Source organism: Cetorhinus maximus, chromosome 3 (genome assembly GCF_964194155.1).
Source record: "Cetorhinus maximus chromosome 3, sCetMax3.hap1.1, whole genome shotgun sequence".
Classification (NCBI taxonomy): domain Eukaryota; kingdom Metazoa; phylum Chordata; class Chondrichthyes; order Lamniformes; family Cetorhinidae; genus Cetorhinus; species Cetorhinus maximus.
Window position 1 is genome coordinate 149,456,932 of NC_135881.1, and position 17,351 is coordinate 149,474,282.

At 41.2% G+C, this 17,351-nt stretch overlaps 1 protein-coding gene across 2 annotated transcripts; it reads right to left on the bottom strand.

The window, feature by feature from the left end:
* Nucleotides 1-2,201: 2,201 nt before the first annotated feature.
* Nucleotides 2,202-7,200, bottom strand: LOC144678963 (iroquois-class homeodomain protein irx-1-B-like). 2 transcript variants are annotated; one of them, XM_078539099.1, is made up of 4 exons: nt 6,778-7,200; nt 3,161-4,139; nt 2,875-2,944; nt 2,202-2,604 (listed from the first exon to the last, which is right to left on the bottom strand). In XM_078539099.1, the coding sequence occupies exons 1-4, from the start codon at nt 7,009-7,011 to the stop codon at nt 2,550-2,552; spliced, it is 1,338 nt and encodes a 445-aa protein (XP_078395225.1). In that variant the 5' UTR covers nt 7,012-7,200; the 3' UTR covers nt 2,202-2,549. The 2 variants fall into 2 exon arrangements, with proteins under 2 accessions (XP_078395225.1, XP_078395223.1); XM_078539097.1 differs by having other exon boundaries at nt 3,161-4,148; nt 6,778-7,198.
* Between the last annotated feature and the right edge of the window lie 10,151 nt (nt 7,201-17,351).

Consider the following 17,351-nt stretch of genomic DNA (forward strand, 5'->3'; position numbering starts at 1 on the left):
TGGAGCACAGCAGCGATGTGGCAGTGTGCGCTAAAAAAAAAAAGGCTGTAATGTTACTTTAGGTGGCAGTGATTGAGTTCTCCACGTCTCTCTCGGGGAGTGTGAAAAAAAAGCCGCCGTAAAAAAAAAACGCCGTGTCTGAGTTCCCGGCCCCAGCGTGTAAAACTGGCCGATTGCCGCTGGCTGCGTTTGTGTGACTGCGGGTTTTACCCTCCGCCTGACAGTGGGTGTGAGGTCAGGCTGCCAAACTCCCAAAGCTTTCCGCTGAAATCAGTTTGCAAAGTAGCTGAAGTCGTAGAAGTGTCGGAGTGTGCGACTGGAAGTTCCTTCCGCGGTTAGCGCTTCAAAGACCAAGCCCCTTCCACGTCTTGTGTGCGCAAAGGATAGGGTCTCGCCCATGTAATTCACAGTGTAAAAATAGACACGGTACATGGATAAAAAGCAAAACACTGCAGATGCCGCAAGTCTGAAATAAAGACAGTACATGCTAGAAACACCCAGCAGATCACGCAGCATCTGTGGAGAGAGGGTTAACTATAGGGTTATAAAGTTCTGACGAAAGCTCATAGACCTGAAACGTTAATCATATGCTTCTGAATATATTCAACATTTCATTTACTTCACATGGGTAACTGCAAGACTCTCTGTACCTAGATGTCTAAATACTCTCAAGACTGTGTACGGCTGCAAGCCTCCTCCACAATTAACATTTTGGATGAAAACCGAGTCACTATCACGTGTTTAAATAAACGGAGTGTATATATCACTGCGAGTCTCCTCGGTGACTGGTGATTCAGATCGACAGTGAAGTATTGTATATGTGCGAGCTGCCTTCGCCACCGCCCCCCTGCACCTCTACTGGTATCCATAGAGGGAGCTGTAGTCCCACAGTTTCCACATGCTTCCACTCTCAGCTGCTTCAACACAACACTCTGCACATGCACTCAGCACGCCACGTCAAAATTAGCAACGTCTTCTCCAAAAGAGATGGGTTCCTGTTAGTGTGAAGTGAAACTCTATCTGAGCCAACCTTGTGACAACGTGGAGTTTGAGGAAATTGCAGACTGTTCAGGCTACTCAGTCCTGTCTTTATATAAAATACGAATTACACTCCGGCAAAATGTTCGCGTTCACACTATTATTAGTAATATTGCTGTTGAAGAAATGTAGAGATAGTTAGGGTCTGATAACTGGATACCATACATATTTTCGGTTACTATTGTGAACGTACTTCGGACTTTAACGTTTCAATTTTTTAATAACTGACATATGCAACACATTTCATTTGATTCCATTTTTTGAAGCTCCGGACAAAATCATTTATATACATTTAGATACATTTAGAATCCTGCAGAATGACCAAGCCGTTACTCTGGAGTCAACGCACGCCGTCAATTGTTATTTTTTTTAAATTAAATAATCTGTCACACCCCGACAAAGACATGTTCGTTAAATATCATCACTTAAAAATGCGTTGTATATAAAGACATCACAATCAAATATAATACTTCTTTTTGCATAACCTTATACAAATAAAGTAGGTGCCTAAATACCATTGATAATGTAACTGTAGCTCTCGAAAGGAAGGGCTGGTTTTGTGCTTGTCAGACAGCAGCAGAGAGCGTTATTCCCAATGAAGTGAAATCAGCCAAACAATCGATACATGGTGCCTTGATTCTTGTTAATATTTTATTTCACAGTTGCTATTATTTCCGATCCGTGATGAGCTTGTCTCTTTTTTTCTCCCCCACCTCCCTGTATGGACACAGCCTTCCCATATTATTTTTTAATTGCTTTAGCAGCTGTTTGCTTCATAGAGCTCCCCCTTTTCCACCAGGAGCAGCCATCTGTCGAGTTAGTAGCACCTTAAAGGTCACTGATTGGTTTCATTGGGGACCAGGAGAATAAACACTGGGACATTTACTTTGCTGAGATTCCAGTCTGGTATGGAACAGTTTTCTGTCTCTTTCTCGCACCTTCCCTTTTTTTCATTATTCAACAAAGCTACATTTTAAATAAAGTAATCCTGACAGCAGCAATAAAACTGTGAATACAAAAATACGTTCAAGCTGTTTTTTTTTAATGCCCCCCACCCCCCCCCACCCCACCTCTAAATACACTGACATTCTTTTAAAAACTCTGTAAAATGTGACGCTTTGAAAATCAATACAAGGTCACGTAAGGTTACGTGGAGATGGGAGTTTGCTCTAATTTCTTTTAGTTTATTAGACAAAAATATATGATTTTGACAAGTTCTGCTCACGCGCTTATTTACAATTATAATCACTCTATATACACAAAAAAACACGGAACGTGGGAAAAAAATAATTACCAAACCAATAATGATCGCGTCAGGGAGAAATCAATTAGAATAACACGTGCTGATATGTTACAATGTCAAATAAATCGTTACATATTTGTCAAGTTTTTGAAAAGGTTTTTGTATTGCCCGACACAGGCGGCAAGGGAAATGAAGTAAATTAGCTTTTTTTTTCAATTTTTTTTTAAAAATTTTCTTCTTTCATGTCATATTTTTCAGTAAAACTCCCTCAGACGGAAGAGATTGCTGTTAAAACTCGTGTTCCTTCCTGCTGAGGCCGTGAGCTGGAAGAACAAAAGCACACACACAATTAAGTGACCAGTCATATAAGATATTGTGTAAATACATTGTGCATCTAAGGTAGACAAAAATATTAAAAAAAACTCCAGACACAATAAATATGTTTTGCTATCACCAAATACATAAACATTGGCGGATAATCACATAGCATTTATTCTTTAAAACAACTAAATAATTCGTGTAAACATGATAAAACAGTGCGAGGTGAGCGGGTTTTTTTTGTTGTTGTTGCTGTGTTAACCATTAAAACTCACCTTTCATTTACGGGCTGAAATGATATTTTTAGCTGCTGTGATGGAGTTTCTCCTGGAATACATTCTCTTTCTGGAAAATAAAATAAACATTCCGGATCAGTCTCGAGGCAAAAACACGATTTCAGTTTTGAAGTTGAAATGCGAGTTTAAAGAGAAAGAAAACGGTGGCGTTTGTACTTCGAAGTTCAGTTACTGTGTTGGAAACCGTCAGATCTGGCATAGACTAGTGCTGAATATATAACATTAAAAATGTAAAGCTCACTGGAGGGTTGTGTGTGTAAAATACCTGTGTGTTTTGGGCTGGGGATGTCTGTTGATTTTTCATTGCTCACTGCTCCCAGGGCTGCTGTTAGCACAGAAGGCTGTTGCTGCTGAGGATGTTGTGGATGATGATGATGGTGATGATGATTTACACCCAGAAACGACCTGACATTTAGCAAAGAGTTCTGGCCCAGGAAAGCGCCGTTTGTCCAGTTATGAAACTTGCTGATTTGACAAGTATAGAGTCCGTGGTTTGAGAGGAAAGCTGGGTGCTGGATGGTCGACGGCGTGTGACCGGTTGGAGAAGATTTCTGGGCACTGTCCGGGCTGGTCGCAGTCTCTGCCAAAGACCAGATTTTGGGTTTGCTATGATTAGGGATTAGCAAATTACCCTGCCCTAGAGATATCCCCCTGGTGCCAGTGTTTTCAGCAACACTTGCATCCACTCTGTCCGTCTCCTTTGCTTTACTATCACCTTCAGGTCCCTGCAATGTCCGATCGCGCTCTCTCTCCATATCCGCTTTCTCCCCCTCATTACTGAGGTTCAGCTTTTCCTCCTCTTCTTCGTTACTTTGCTCCTCGTCGTTTTCGTCGATTTTGTCGATGTCGATGCTTTCCAGGTCAATCTCCTCATCCTCCTCTTTTTTCTCGTTCTCCCCTTCTGTATCGCTGCCGTACAGAGTACCGTCATCTCCTTTACTCCGGGCACCCCAAGTCATTTTATTCTCTTTCTTGAGTCTCCTCCTGGCGTTGGCGAACCAGGTGGAGACCTGGGTCAGGGTCATCTTGGTGATGATGGCCAGCATGATCTTCTCTCCTTTGGTCGGGTACGGGTTCTTCCTGTGCTCGTTGAGCCAGGCTTTGAGAGTACTTGTGCTCTCCCGGGTTGCATTTTTGGGTCTGGCCGGGTCTCCGTACTGAAATTGCCCATAGGGATAATAAGCAGGAGCCGCATGTGCTGCAAACGTGGCCGGGTGAACCCCAGGATTATCCTTTAGTTCATACTGCGAGCCCTGCAATAGAAACACACAAAGGGTGGAGGTTGGGGTTGGGGTTGGGGGGGGGGGTGGGGGGTTGGTGGAGAGAGAAGAAATGTTAAAATAAGACCAAGTTCTTATATAACCTAAAGCCGGCCATCTGTACTCAGAATTCGTCATAAGAATAGGAAACACGCAAGCAATTCAAAGTTCTTGAACACCAATGTGTCCTCAAACCTCAATCTGGTCTTCACGAAAAATTGAGGTTAAGTTTTGAAGCTAGAATATTTTAAAATACAACAGTAAATTAAGATTTCCACAAGTCAAACAAAGGGAAATCTGGTTGCCACAGCGGTATAATTAAACCAAACTTCAGGATCTTAAAATAGAGCCTAAACATAAGTCCACATTTAGTTCAAAACAGCTGCACACATCATTCGCAGCGAAATATATGTGGCATGGCGGTTTGTGACCGAAGTTCGAAATTATAAATTGATATCTTAGAATTAGTTATTAGAAAACCTATGTCCTAGATTTCAGCCCGACACCATGACTTCAAATTCTGAAAGCAAATGAGCTGCAATATCATACGCCTTTTAACTGTGATTTAAACTGAAGGGGTAGGAATCAATCCAAGTTCCTATACCAGCTTTTCTATTTGAAACTGTTTATTCAGATCTTCGCAAAGGTATTGTTAAAAAAAAGTTGAGCCGCTCATCTAAACCACTTAATTTTCATAAGGCTCGCTTTCCAAAAGCCCAGTTTTAAAATAGTTCACTCCATTTATTTTAAATATTGAATCATTGGTTTGAAAAAAAAAATTGCTGGAGGAAGATTAGTGGACGGAGAAATTTTCGCATGATTGCGTTTCAGCAGCTACAAATAAAACATTACATGGGTGTTTCAGAGGGGAAAAAACTGCGCTTTTTTCAAATGTCCGGGTTGTGTGTGGATGGATGTTCCTGCGTCTACTTCTGATCTTGGAAAGATATTTTGTGTTGAATTAAAAAGTTGGAGACATGACATCATTCAGTTCCCGCTGAGATGGCCGCAATGTAAACAAAGCAAAAGAAAGCGGTCTATTTATGGATCTATGCTATTCTGATGTGCAATACATTTAGAAATACAAGCTGTAGTCACCACAGGAAACGATCCCTTTATGTTAAGCTTCTACTAATTTAAACTTAGAAATCTTTATATTCATTCTTCCCTTTACTCCTTATAAACAGTGCGTAGTTCCAGTCTTCCATAGGCCAACTTTACCTCCAAATTAGATACTCTTTTGAATAGCCATTGAAATGTCCATATTATGTGGTTATAGTGTTATATTATGTGCACCAAGGCACTTGAACAGAACAATTATAGGTAATTTCAGCTGTTTTGGGAAAGTAACGTGAATTTAAATTTAACGGCAGTGCAGATATCTGTTCCAAAAGGAGATTGTACAGGGCGCCTGGATTATTATCAAGTCAACAGGAAATCTTCATAACAAACTACAGGATCAGTGGCCACCATTCAATATTTTGCAGTTAATTGTCTGGGCCGATCTCAAAAATCTCCTTGCATTTCGTCAGACTCGATGTGAGATGATTGTATTTTTACCCTGAAAATCTATGCAAAATCCTTATTCCTAGAGGCAGGAGTCCATTCTCCAGATCGTCAAATTTGCCTAATTATTGGATTGGTTTAAAGGGTGAAATCAAACAGGAAGAGAGCTATTTATTGTCTTAAAGCGAATAATGATTGATGTTTACAACTCAAAAAATCAGATTTGAGCCGAGTTTGCAACGATCCTTGATACATTTTTAATGTTCTAAAATCAACATAGATTCAGTTAATTGCATTTTAAAAACTTTTTTTTGCATTTTGTGGGTGCTGTTTCACATCGGTAATTGGTATAAACAAAATAACTGGAATGGTATTTTTCAGTCCCATTGTATGCAGAAAATAAAGTGAGATGCGTTCATTTTATGAATGGTGTGGATATGACAGGTTAAAACAAAGCTCCATGTCGAATTGCGGATTGCATTAACTGCAGACTAAAGCGAAACTCAAACAACTTCGGCCTACTTTGTCTGAAATGATACTAAAATAGCACGCACTGCTTTGATCGTCAGGTATACTAAAGAGGTGGCCACGTTTAATCAGCAAATACAACCGATAAGAGTTTCTAACGTGTCCCTGCGCGGTGTTAGCAACACGAACTAGGAATATGGCCGGACCAAAGAGAATGTCAAACTTTTCAAAGCTGGTTTAATTCTCTCTACTCACGGGACTAATATTTTGGTTCGCACTGTAATCCGGCATAGTGGTTCTTCAACTTTTAACATCTTATTCATGGCACTAATTTCAATAAAAAAAATAAGGAAGGCATAATGATTGCTGTTTACTCTGATATTACATTCAGTAATGGAAAACACAAGCGCCCAGATAGTGCCTCGATGCTTTATAAACTCGGTGCTATTACTACAGATTGCTTTGGTTATAAATTAGAAATACAACCATTTCTCACCTCATGTCTTTTAGGATCCGCCTGACACAGAGATTTGACTGAAACTTTACTGTGGCTTTTCAATTGGAATGTTTTTTTTAAAAAAAATATTTATTTGAACGTTTCGGTAAGAATGATCGGTACAACGTGTGGCAAAAGGCTGATCGCACTTACCATTTGGGAGAACATGGTGAGATCGGTGGTGTAGGGGAGGAAAGCGCTGTAGTTCTGGGCTGTGTAAGGGTTTGCGTACATTCCCAACACCGAGGTTACAGCAGCAGCGGCGGCGGGGTTAGCCCCAAGCTCGGCTCCTCCTCGCGAAGAAGCCAGCACTCCCTGCCGATCGGCAGCGTACACAGCCTGGCTCGCACTTAAATACTGAGGGTACCCTAGCTGAGGAAAGGCCATCTCCTCAGAAGAGATCTTCACGAACTCAGAACGCGGAAAAAGGCAAAATGACAGGATACAAAAACTCGCTTCCGATCGCCTCCAAATCCCGTCTCTTTTTGTCCTGGCCCGCAGAATCTCCCTGTAAGCGATCTGATCGCCAATTCAACTCCAACTGATGTGTCTGCCCATAGGTCCTGGCAGATCCGTAGATATCATTTGAAGTTGATGCTTTGACTGACAGGTCACTTTAGCGGCAAGCCCCTCCTAGTTTGGAACATGTGGCTTCGCACGGTTGGGCCACTTTGTGTTGTGTTGTGTTAAATGTTTTGCATTCGGATCTATTCAGTGAAGCACCCACTGGTGTACGACAACCTGTCTACATGATTTTACAGCTGTCCAACACTGTTTCTTTTCCCCCTTCTTAAACCTTCCTGTGTCCCTTTTTTGTACAACCTCTCGGGTTGTTTTCTACCCCCCAATAAAACAAGTGTCAACAACTCGCACCAGCCAAGAGCTATTATACACGCACAATGTAGTCACATAAACAGGACCAATAGACAAATCTTGCATTGTACTGAGATTCCGAGAAAAGGAGCCAACTTATAAAAAAACAAGACATATAATTATCATTTACCCTAAATTACAGCTAATATGCGCGCTTAAAGTAATGTAAATGCAATGACGGGCCGCAAGAATTAGTCGGATAGCAGAACCAGTTAACGAAGGCCATGGAATTAATTATTCATATATTGTCAAACAGACCGGGCCGCCACCGTTTTCGATATTAGCAGCAAAGGAGGGACCTGGCGTTTGCTTTTCTCTTTGTGGAATCTATATTTATTTGGCGCAACCTTTCTCACAACTGCTGCGGTTATTTTTTTTTGTTGTCTGCCAACACTAAACAGGGCATGCGTCCGCAGGAGAACAATATTACGCCTGGTTGTTTTTGTGCAGACTTTAGAAACTAATAAAGTTATCTCAGGCCACGAATTGCAGTATTCATCGTACGGTTACTTCCTGTTTATTCATCGGTACCTGCCCTGTTTCCAGGTAAACGGAGAGATGGAGTACTTGTTTCGGAAATCTTGCGGGGGAAGGTCGCACGAAACATACCTGACATTTAATGATCACTAAACTGCACCCGAATTTTGAAATGGTTATCATTTTCAAGCACTCAATTTTGTAATTATTGAAAATTGGGAAACCACGTATGCTGGCAATATTCCCTAGCAGATTCCTCGGTGCAACTTGCCTCAAGACAGTGTCGAGTTTTGCACAGGTCACAACAGAGACCACATTAATTTGACACAGTTTCTTGGTGCTAAATACTGAATGCCATCCAGCGGGCCCCAATCTTCATCTCCGCCCCCACCCACACCCCCAAAAAACGGAGGGTGGTGCATTGAAGAAAGGATTGTTTTATGTAGGAATAAAAAAACAATCTGCTGTTTAAAAATAATGTGAAAAATGGAAGCAGTACCCAATCTCATAACTAAACCTGTATCTAATTGCAGACACATTTAGTCGGACACATAATTAAAGTCCATTGTTTAATTAGGGATCGCTTAATTCCCCTTACTGAAATGTCGGTTTACTGAACAATGATTCGGCCCCTCGTGAGTACCGGTTGATGTCCTAAAGTAGATTTGATAGTGTTTGGGATCTCACATTAGTCCAGTTTTGAAGTTCAGTGTGTAACCTACACCCTCTGACATCGGTTCAGAGTTGATTACCCGCAACTTACCTAAACTATTGTTACCCAGCCGCAGGGCAACCTTGCCACTTAGTACATCCATCAATCACACAGAATTTCTTTTATATGTATCACTTAACAAACTCTCATCACATTCTAACCCCATGGTTAGAATATGAAATACTTCACCGTTCTCCCAAATGATAACTTAGACATATCAGAGATAATTACAAAATATATTTGGGAACATCCAATGTACATATAAAGTATGTTTTACGCCGGCCTTATTTTCTTTTTTTTTTGTAATGCTGTTTTATCTTCAACACTGAAATCAGCTGGCGTAAAGCGGAACGCCCTCGTTAGTTTGGGTGAATCACAGCAGAAAAGTGCCATCTCTGTTGGCAATCTACCAGTGGCACATTTGCAAAATTAAAAACATCGAATAACTGCAACTTGAATGAGGCAAAGAAACCTCAGACCAACTAAAGGCACCAATGGATGACAAAATGACAACAGAGATTATACGAATGCTGGAGATGTCATGGCAGAAGAGCCATGCAAGTATAGTGAGGATGCCAGAGTCCTATGAAATAAACTGAAGGCCTCAGGACAAATCTACCACGAAAGGGAAAAAGCATCAGACTGCAATAACTTGCACTGAGCAACTTTGCCAGTAATCTCAGGAAAAGTGATGATATTGTATAAAAGTAAAGTTGCAGACAAAAGGGCCCATGAAGCTTGGGGGTTTGGCTGGTTAGAAACAAATCTTGCAACAATCAACTTTTGATACATCGCAATAACAGAGAAAGCTACAAACAAAAGACATGTTAAAGTTAACACTAATTTAATTGATTTCCAAAAGGCATTTGATAGCCGAGATGGGTTCAATGCATGGCGAACTGCACAGTGCGCAGGTCCTCCATACATGCTGAATGGACGCTATGATGGAATTGAATGTTATGTTAAAGTAGACGATAGAACAACAATATGGTTCAAATTCAGGACCTGTAGCCAGAAAGGATGTGCCTTACTGTCCTTATGATTTAGGCCAACAATATACTGGGAAATGATTGAAGAGGAAGAGAACAGATGGAGTATGTAGCTCAGACTTGGGAGTCTAGATGATTCGCAGATGATGCAATATTGCTACCGGAAACGTGAAAGAAAAGCAAACAGAATCAGACATCAACAGAATTGGGCCAAAGATTTAATTAAAGTTTTGTTAAATCAAACCAAAAATCACGACAATTCGTACGGAAATTCAAGTTTTGAGCAGAAGCGCTTCCCCTGCCTTGAAATAATACCCAGCATTTTCTAATATTGGACAGTGTGCTGACTTAGAATTGGCAAAACAAATTGAATATCTGGAGGAATAATAAATTAACCCTCAAAAAGAGATCAGACTATAAAGATGTCCTGCTGTATTCACACTGCTCTATGGTACTGAAATGTGGTTAGTGTCAATGGCTACAGGGAAGAAACCTGACACTTGCATATCAAATTATCTTTGCGAGACATTCAGAATAGACGAAGAGTGTCAAAGAGAAGGTACAAACTGTGAAGCAAAAGCATCTCGATCACCTCCGACATGTGCCTTGAATGCAAGACCAATATCTCAAACCAAACGCTGAAGTGGCAGCTGGATAACGTGTTAAAGCAGCATTCAGAACAGACACCACCTGAAAAGAGGCAGGAGCAAGCTAGAAATGAAAACAGAAAATGCTGGAAAAACTCAGCAGCTCTGGCAGCATCTGTGAAGAGAGAAACAGAGTTAACGTTTCGAGTCCGTATGGCTCTTCCCGCTAGCTAGAAATGGTTGTGGCCCTCCACTATGTGAAAAATAGACACACGATACTACCTGACTGCTAAATAAACAGACAAACGCAAAGCTGCTGAAAACTTCGTTTGCAGGCAACAGTAAAGCAGATTATGCTGTTTAAGGGTTGTTTTGTCTCTTTAAGGTGTGTAGCTGTGGATATTGTTCACCTGTGCAGTGAATTTGCGAATTACATTTGATGGCACATGTATTAACCGTGCTTAAAGAAATTTAAATGCTGTGAATATGCATATAGATGGAAAGATAAGTAAATATTTTTATCACAGAAACATAGAATAGTTACAGCACCGAAGAAAGCCGTTCGGCCCGTCGTGTCCGTGCCGGCTCTCTGCAAGAGCAACTCACCTCGTGCCGCTCTCCCGCCTTTACCCTGTTCTATTTACCCCCTCGGAGAATTGTCCAATTCTCTTTCAGGTGTCCAATATCCGAAAAGTACTGCTTGACCCGTCATAAAGTTCAAGCTCTCTGGTCAAATGGGATGAGTGTTGCAAAGCAGATAATGGACATCGTGATTTTTTTTCAACCGGGCCTGCAAAAGTACGGGAAGTATTATCACAAAATTAAGTAAAGAACAACTTGATAAGAATGCAGTAATTATGAACCATTCTACTAACTAAAAACAATAATGGAGAGATAGCAAGACTGAGATCTGCTAAAAATGACCTGAAGCGGGAGAGGGAAGCGATGGGAATCAGCGGAACACATCAATAGCTGCGGGGAATTGGGCTGATAACTTGTTGGAAATAATTCTTGGAGGCTGGAGATGGCGGTGATAAAGCGCTCAGTTCGGAGAAGCTGGTGATGACAATGATGGTGACTGCAAATACCTCAAGCTGCGGAAGGTACAACGATAACATTTTAGGCAGTATCATAGCAGGGAAAGGTAAACAGAACAACTTGGATCCATTCAGCGTCCTTAACGTAATGAAATGTCCCGAGGCACTTCACAGGTACGCCGGAAAATAAAATTTGACAAATCTAAGCTATGACTATTTGTTTAAATTGCTCAAGCTGGAAACTGTTAACAACATTGATCTGTGTTAAAGGATGGTGATGTTAAAGATTCTAATGACCCAAGAAGTAAACAAATTCCGACTGTGGTTTATTGCGATCAATTATATATCTTTTATCGCGTCTGGTATTGAAAGGGGACCGATGAAAACCTTCGGAGTCAGGAGTGGCAGTCATGGTTCGGTGAAATTGTGACTAAGCAATAATCATTATGATCACTGAATACATATCAGACTGTGGCCCTTTCAAACTGTGCTTAGCAGTGACACAGGCCTACTGAAATCATGTCAGGATAATCTGGTAGAACTCATTTCAGAGCCAGTGCGCAGGCTCCTGTAGGCAACAAGCGTAATAGTACTTATGGATGTACACGATACAACTGTCCGATAATGGCAGATATTGCAAAAAGGTCGGTGGTGTATGGTATTGGCGAGCGCGCCTGGGCAATGGAAGGCATTTCGAAGCGTGCTCTGAATATACTCCTGCTTGTTAACAGGGAAAATGCATTTGAAATGCAGCTTTTGAGTCGCTAGACGGAAATACTATGCCCAATATTTCAAGCACGCCCTCATCACGTTGCCGAGGGAGGAATGGCTCTACTCTCAGCCCGCCCTTGGCATTACTAGGCTCCTTGCTGTGGCTTTGGCGGGGTCTTTTCGCCACGTGCCCGATTTGCCAATGCTGTCTCCAGCTCCGGCGTCTGATCCGGATTTAAAACCCTCGTTAAAGGTTCATTATTGTTTCAACACCTTTAGTGGAACGGCCGACAAACAGAAGCAGCCCGTGACAGCTCGCAACAGACATTTAACAAGAACAAGGAGTAATTCTGCTCCGACTTGAACACACAGCTGTGCACACATTACCATTGAAGCAAACTTGTGCCAACATAAGTTGCCGGTTTCTGCATTTCAACACTAATCCTGGCACAAGATTCGAGCTTCAAAATATCAAAACTTTAGTTATCAGCCGAGTCGATCTTTGAGATTTGCTTTTCAATCTAACACCTTCCACTAGAAGGACTGGTTTTAGGACAGTTTTCTGGCCAGTTACTTGTTACGAAATATAACATCTTGCTTTCCGACAGGTGAAACCCCAGGTTGTGTGAACACTAAGTGGAGACATGTCGCCTTAAAGTATTTTGCTACTTCTGCATCTTCCCCGTCCCATAATCTCTGCCATTATGAGTAACGCCTCACACAATGCGGATGTCTAAGAGTAAGTCAGCAACATACAATTTTAACTGCTGAGGCACATTTCGACAAACCATTTAAACAAACACTCTTACTAATTAAGTAATAATTAATGAGGGGTGATGGAGTTATTTGTGAATACAAACTGCAAGCACACCCTTTTCTGCCAATCAGGAAGCAGCGAGTAGGTCATGGAATTACTTAATTACCATTAGTCATGTGAGGGTTTTTTCACCTCTCCCTATGGTTAGTAATTTAGTGTCACTGTAATTTGGCTTGGGGCGTCGACGCAATTGCTCTCGCCAGCTGCAGTTGTATGTCAGTTTATTTCTTCATTGTCCTGGAGGGCTGCGCCTGTGCATTTTTTAATTTGTTTGTGCTTGTACGCGGCAATCAATTCAGTCTGGAAAGTACTGTATTGTAAATTCCTATGGTACAGGTGTAGCTCCTACGTATCCGATTGCTTTCGAGCACTCTCCAAGCGCGCAGCATCTTTCCAAATGAAACCAGTGAATACAATTCAGCCAGTCTGTCAACTTGAAACAGCCAGGAGGTAGGAGATCAAAGCACTGTGTGGGAGTTTTCACTCTTCAGATTACCCTTTACGCACCCCACCCCCCCAATTCTAATATGAGACTCCTAACAAGTTACACATTCTGAATCCACATACGGTGCCAATATGCACCGTGTCCTTCCAAATCGATAATCGGAAGTCCTTAAAAGGAGTTTTAGAAATCGGTTTTAAAAATAGGGTGGGCAGATAAAGGCGTGCACTATTCCGCTGCTTAACAAAGCCAATTTTATCAAGTTTCCCCAAGTATTTGAAGAATTCAACATGGTGGCTTTAAATTAAGTGAAAGCGCAGAGCGGGCGCAAAACGCTTTATTTAATGACGTCTTTATTGGTTACATTCAATTCTTAAAACGATTACTGATTACTCAGGCTGCTGCCGCTTTTAATTGTCAGCGATTTTTCCCTTGCACTGATCCCGACAGAGCGACTTGTAAATGAAGATACAAAACCTCTCGACAACGCAGCATCAGTCTGCGCTCAGCCGCAGCATTTTGTCTCCCCTCCACCTTACACTTTCTTTGCTCGGTACATGTGGAAGGTATAACCGGCGTAAACTGGGGCTTTCTATTCTCAGATTCCCATGCATGATCCACATATTTGCTATTTCAGGGAGAGTAGTCAGGCCAGAACATCACAGCAACGTTTCTAGCTGACTGTACTAATTTACTGCACTTATATAAAAAAGATATTGTGTCCTCTGATGCATCCATGTGTTGCTGATCTGCTGGAAATTTATCGCCCTATCTATGATAAATCTTGCTGACTCTCAAGATTTGTACAATAAAAAAATACTGGTACACTGGAGTGAATTTCAGATGAATTATTCTTTCAGGTAAAATATTAAATATTGAGCAGCCAATCTTCCTTAAACACATTAAGGATTAGCATTTTGAGAGGACCCCGGGAGTGATGAACATCGAAGAGGTCAAAGTGAATTTGACATTGTGCCGCCCTCGTTAGGTGTTTTTTTTAAATTATTTAGTGGTGCACTTCTGACTGTGTCTGGGGTCATTGGTATTATGCCATCGGAGTTTTTTTTCTGTTCTATACATTTTTTTCTACACAATATTAACTATCATTCTCCACACCACCACCCCCACCCCCCACCCCACCCCCCAACCACCTTCGACCTAAGGCATCCGTTTAATATGGTGTACATTACCGTGAAATTATTAACGCAATCTCCAAAGATACGTTGAACAGCCTTTGCCAACTCCCCCGCAAATCAATCCAAGATGTATCCTCAAAATTTCTCCTGCTATCATTGTGCAATTCCGGGGCATCATGAAATGATGTTGACAGATTTCATAATAAAATGCGTCTTTGCAAGGATGAAAATGGAAGGAACCACAAGAATGTCGCGCAGGCATAAGAGTGAAGTCCTGAATTGAATAGGTTTATGTGATATTTCCTAAGGCCGCGTTGAAAGGAGTACAAATTCACTTTATTGCGGTTCACGCTCTTACTAGTAACACAATGGCGTAAAATACAGGTTTCAAATGCAATGTTGAGGATGGGGTAGCGGTGGGGGGGCGTTGGAGAGGTGGGGGCGGGGGGGGGGGGGCCGGAGGTCATTCTTCTATCTCGTGAACTAACCAGACAAAACAGCTATTAAGGCGCAAATGCCCACAAGGTGGTACAGCTTGTTCCAATAACACATTTGACAAAGCTTGCATTGGACAGGTAGGCACGACATAGTCAAACAGATAGGCAAAAATAAATTAATTAACAACACATTCATAATTTGTATATACATAAAGTCTACTCCAATAAATTTCAGGGCTTCTGGTAGTCCTTTACAATAATATTTTAGTTAAGAAAACACTTTTTTCAGACTATTGCTTTTTAAAAAAAAATCTTTCAAAGACGCAGTTAGTACAAGTTCCGGGGGTGTGCAGCTCAAATGGCAGGCCTGTTAACGCATCAATGTTATGCTGATGTATTAAAATACCTTACTCATCCTTTCACCATGCGATTAATAAACGTACAGCATGTACAAAATATTTGCGAAATCCTGATTGATAATACTTTGGGGCAAATGTGTACTTCCACGCTCCTAACAAGTGGAGGCAAAACAAAAACTTTGAACTGTTAATATGGGTTCAAAGGAGAGACGTTATTCTGGAGCTGGAATCGCTAAGCGGAATTCTTGTGATCATTAATTCCTCTCAAGATTCCAACTAAAATTTGAGAGCATGATGCATTTTCGCTTTATAATTGTTGAAGAGAATTCCATCTGATAATTCGCACTCCTACCGTAGAGAAATCCGTGTCCTTTGCACGGGAGGAACAGTACTAAATGTGAAGCAAATGGTTATTTTTTGTTACAACTAGGTCCGTCATACAGGGCACATTGCTTTGCAAAATCAGTTTGTGTATATTTCTTCGCTACTTTTGGACAGTGCCCGATGGGGACACAATGCTCCCGCCAGTTTGCTTATTTATTACCCTTTGGGTAGTAATATCTGCCCCATTTGGGAACCGATACTCCCATAGGGCTAATGATGTGAATGTAATGCGGTGTATAGGGATGCTGGTTGGCGAGCTACTTGGTGGTCTCTTTCATTTGGTCTGACCATAAGCTATATATTAACAGCTATCAATACGTTGTGTTTACTCATGGATAAGTATCAATTATTGAATTAGTTTATTGACTGATACTAGAAGACTGACTGCCACCTTTTAATATATAAATAACATTGAATCTTATTCTGCTTGCAATGAGAGCTATTGATTTCAAAAATGAAGCAAGTTACATGGGGCATTTATTATTTGATTTAATAGTTTGTGACATTCAGCCTGGGAAATCTACAGCATTCTCTATTTTCCCGCAGGATGGATAATATTGTTTGCAAATATTAAATGGGCACGGAAGATTTGAAATGTGAAATATGTTTGAATAATTTTATTTTTAGGCCAACGTTGTATTTCACAGAACAACGTGCCCATCCTTGTACTAAATACGCCGGAATTTGAGAAGAAGTTAATTTCGTGTTGGAGGAAGAGAAGTTATAACATTTCTTTTGCTGAATCCATTTTTATAAAGAGCTGCTTAGACGCAAGAGAACTTGATTTGACTTCTTCACTCTCAGTGGGTGACTCAAAATGTCACAAATACATGGCAGTCAAGTAAAAACAGTCGAAGGAATGAGACTCGAGACACACGCAGAAGTGTAATCAGGAGGCCGTTTATACACAGTCTGATTTGAAATGGTTTGGCTACCACTCCACAGAGGCACCAACCAGTCCAAATGCACTCCTAGTCCTCTCCATAATATGGTCAACATCGAGTTAGACATAAGGCAAGGAGAAGGTGGGTAAACAGATACCTTTGCTGAGAAGGGATCACAAAACAAATTCAAACAGAAATGAGAAAGAACCTCGGCGCAGTCTGTGCAAAATTGTGATATCAAAGGAAACTTGTGTTTCTGGCGGAGTAACCAATTTATAGAGAGATGTCACTTAAACGCGCAACCTAAGAGTGTAAAGGATCGATATTCCACGCCCACAAAGATTACCATGTAAAAGTATTGCCGTGGATCAGGCAAAAAAAAGTTACACAGAATGTAAATAAATGGATCGAGTCTTCAATAAAGAGGGAAGGAGTTTTTTTTTGAAATCCTTGTGACTTCAGACACGTTGATAGATTCTTTGCTGTTTCCACGCCTGATTGATCCTAGTTGAGACCCGCTGTTTTAATGTTGTTATTGATATTCTCTCCGGGTTGGTTTTAATGCCAGCATTGATACTACCTCGATCGGATTTAGTTTATCCCAATCGCCTCTGGGTCTGGTTCCCGCGAGTTTTTTTTTAATGCTTGGCGGGCGGGGGGAATGGTTGTGGCTGGTGGCTAAAGCCGAGGAGCTACTTTTCATCTCAAAGCCTTTTTCTGCCTTTTGGAGAGGCCTGAGCAGACAAAGCTCTTGCCTGAGAGAGAGGATGACCATCAAAGGGGAGAAATATATTTGCACCCCTCCTTCTGTCGACTTGTGTATATATATTATATATATATTAAAACAAGTAGGCTTGACTCGTGCTTACTGACTATTGATCC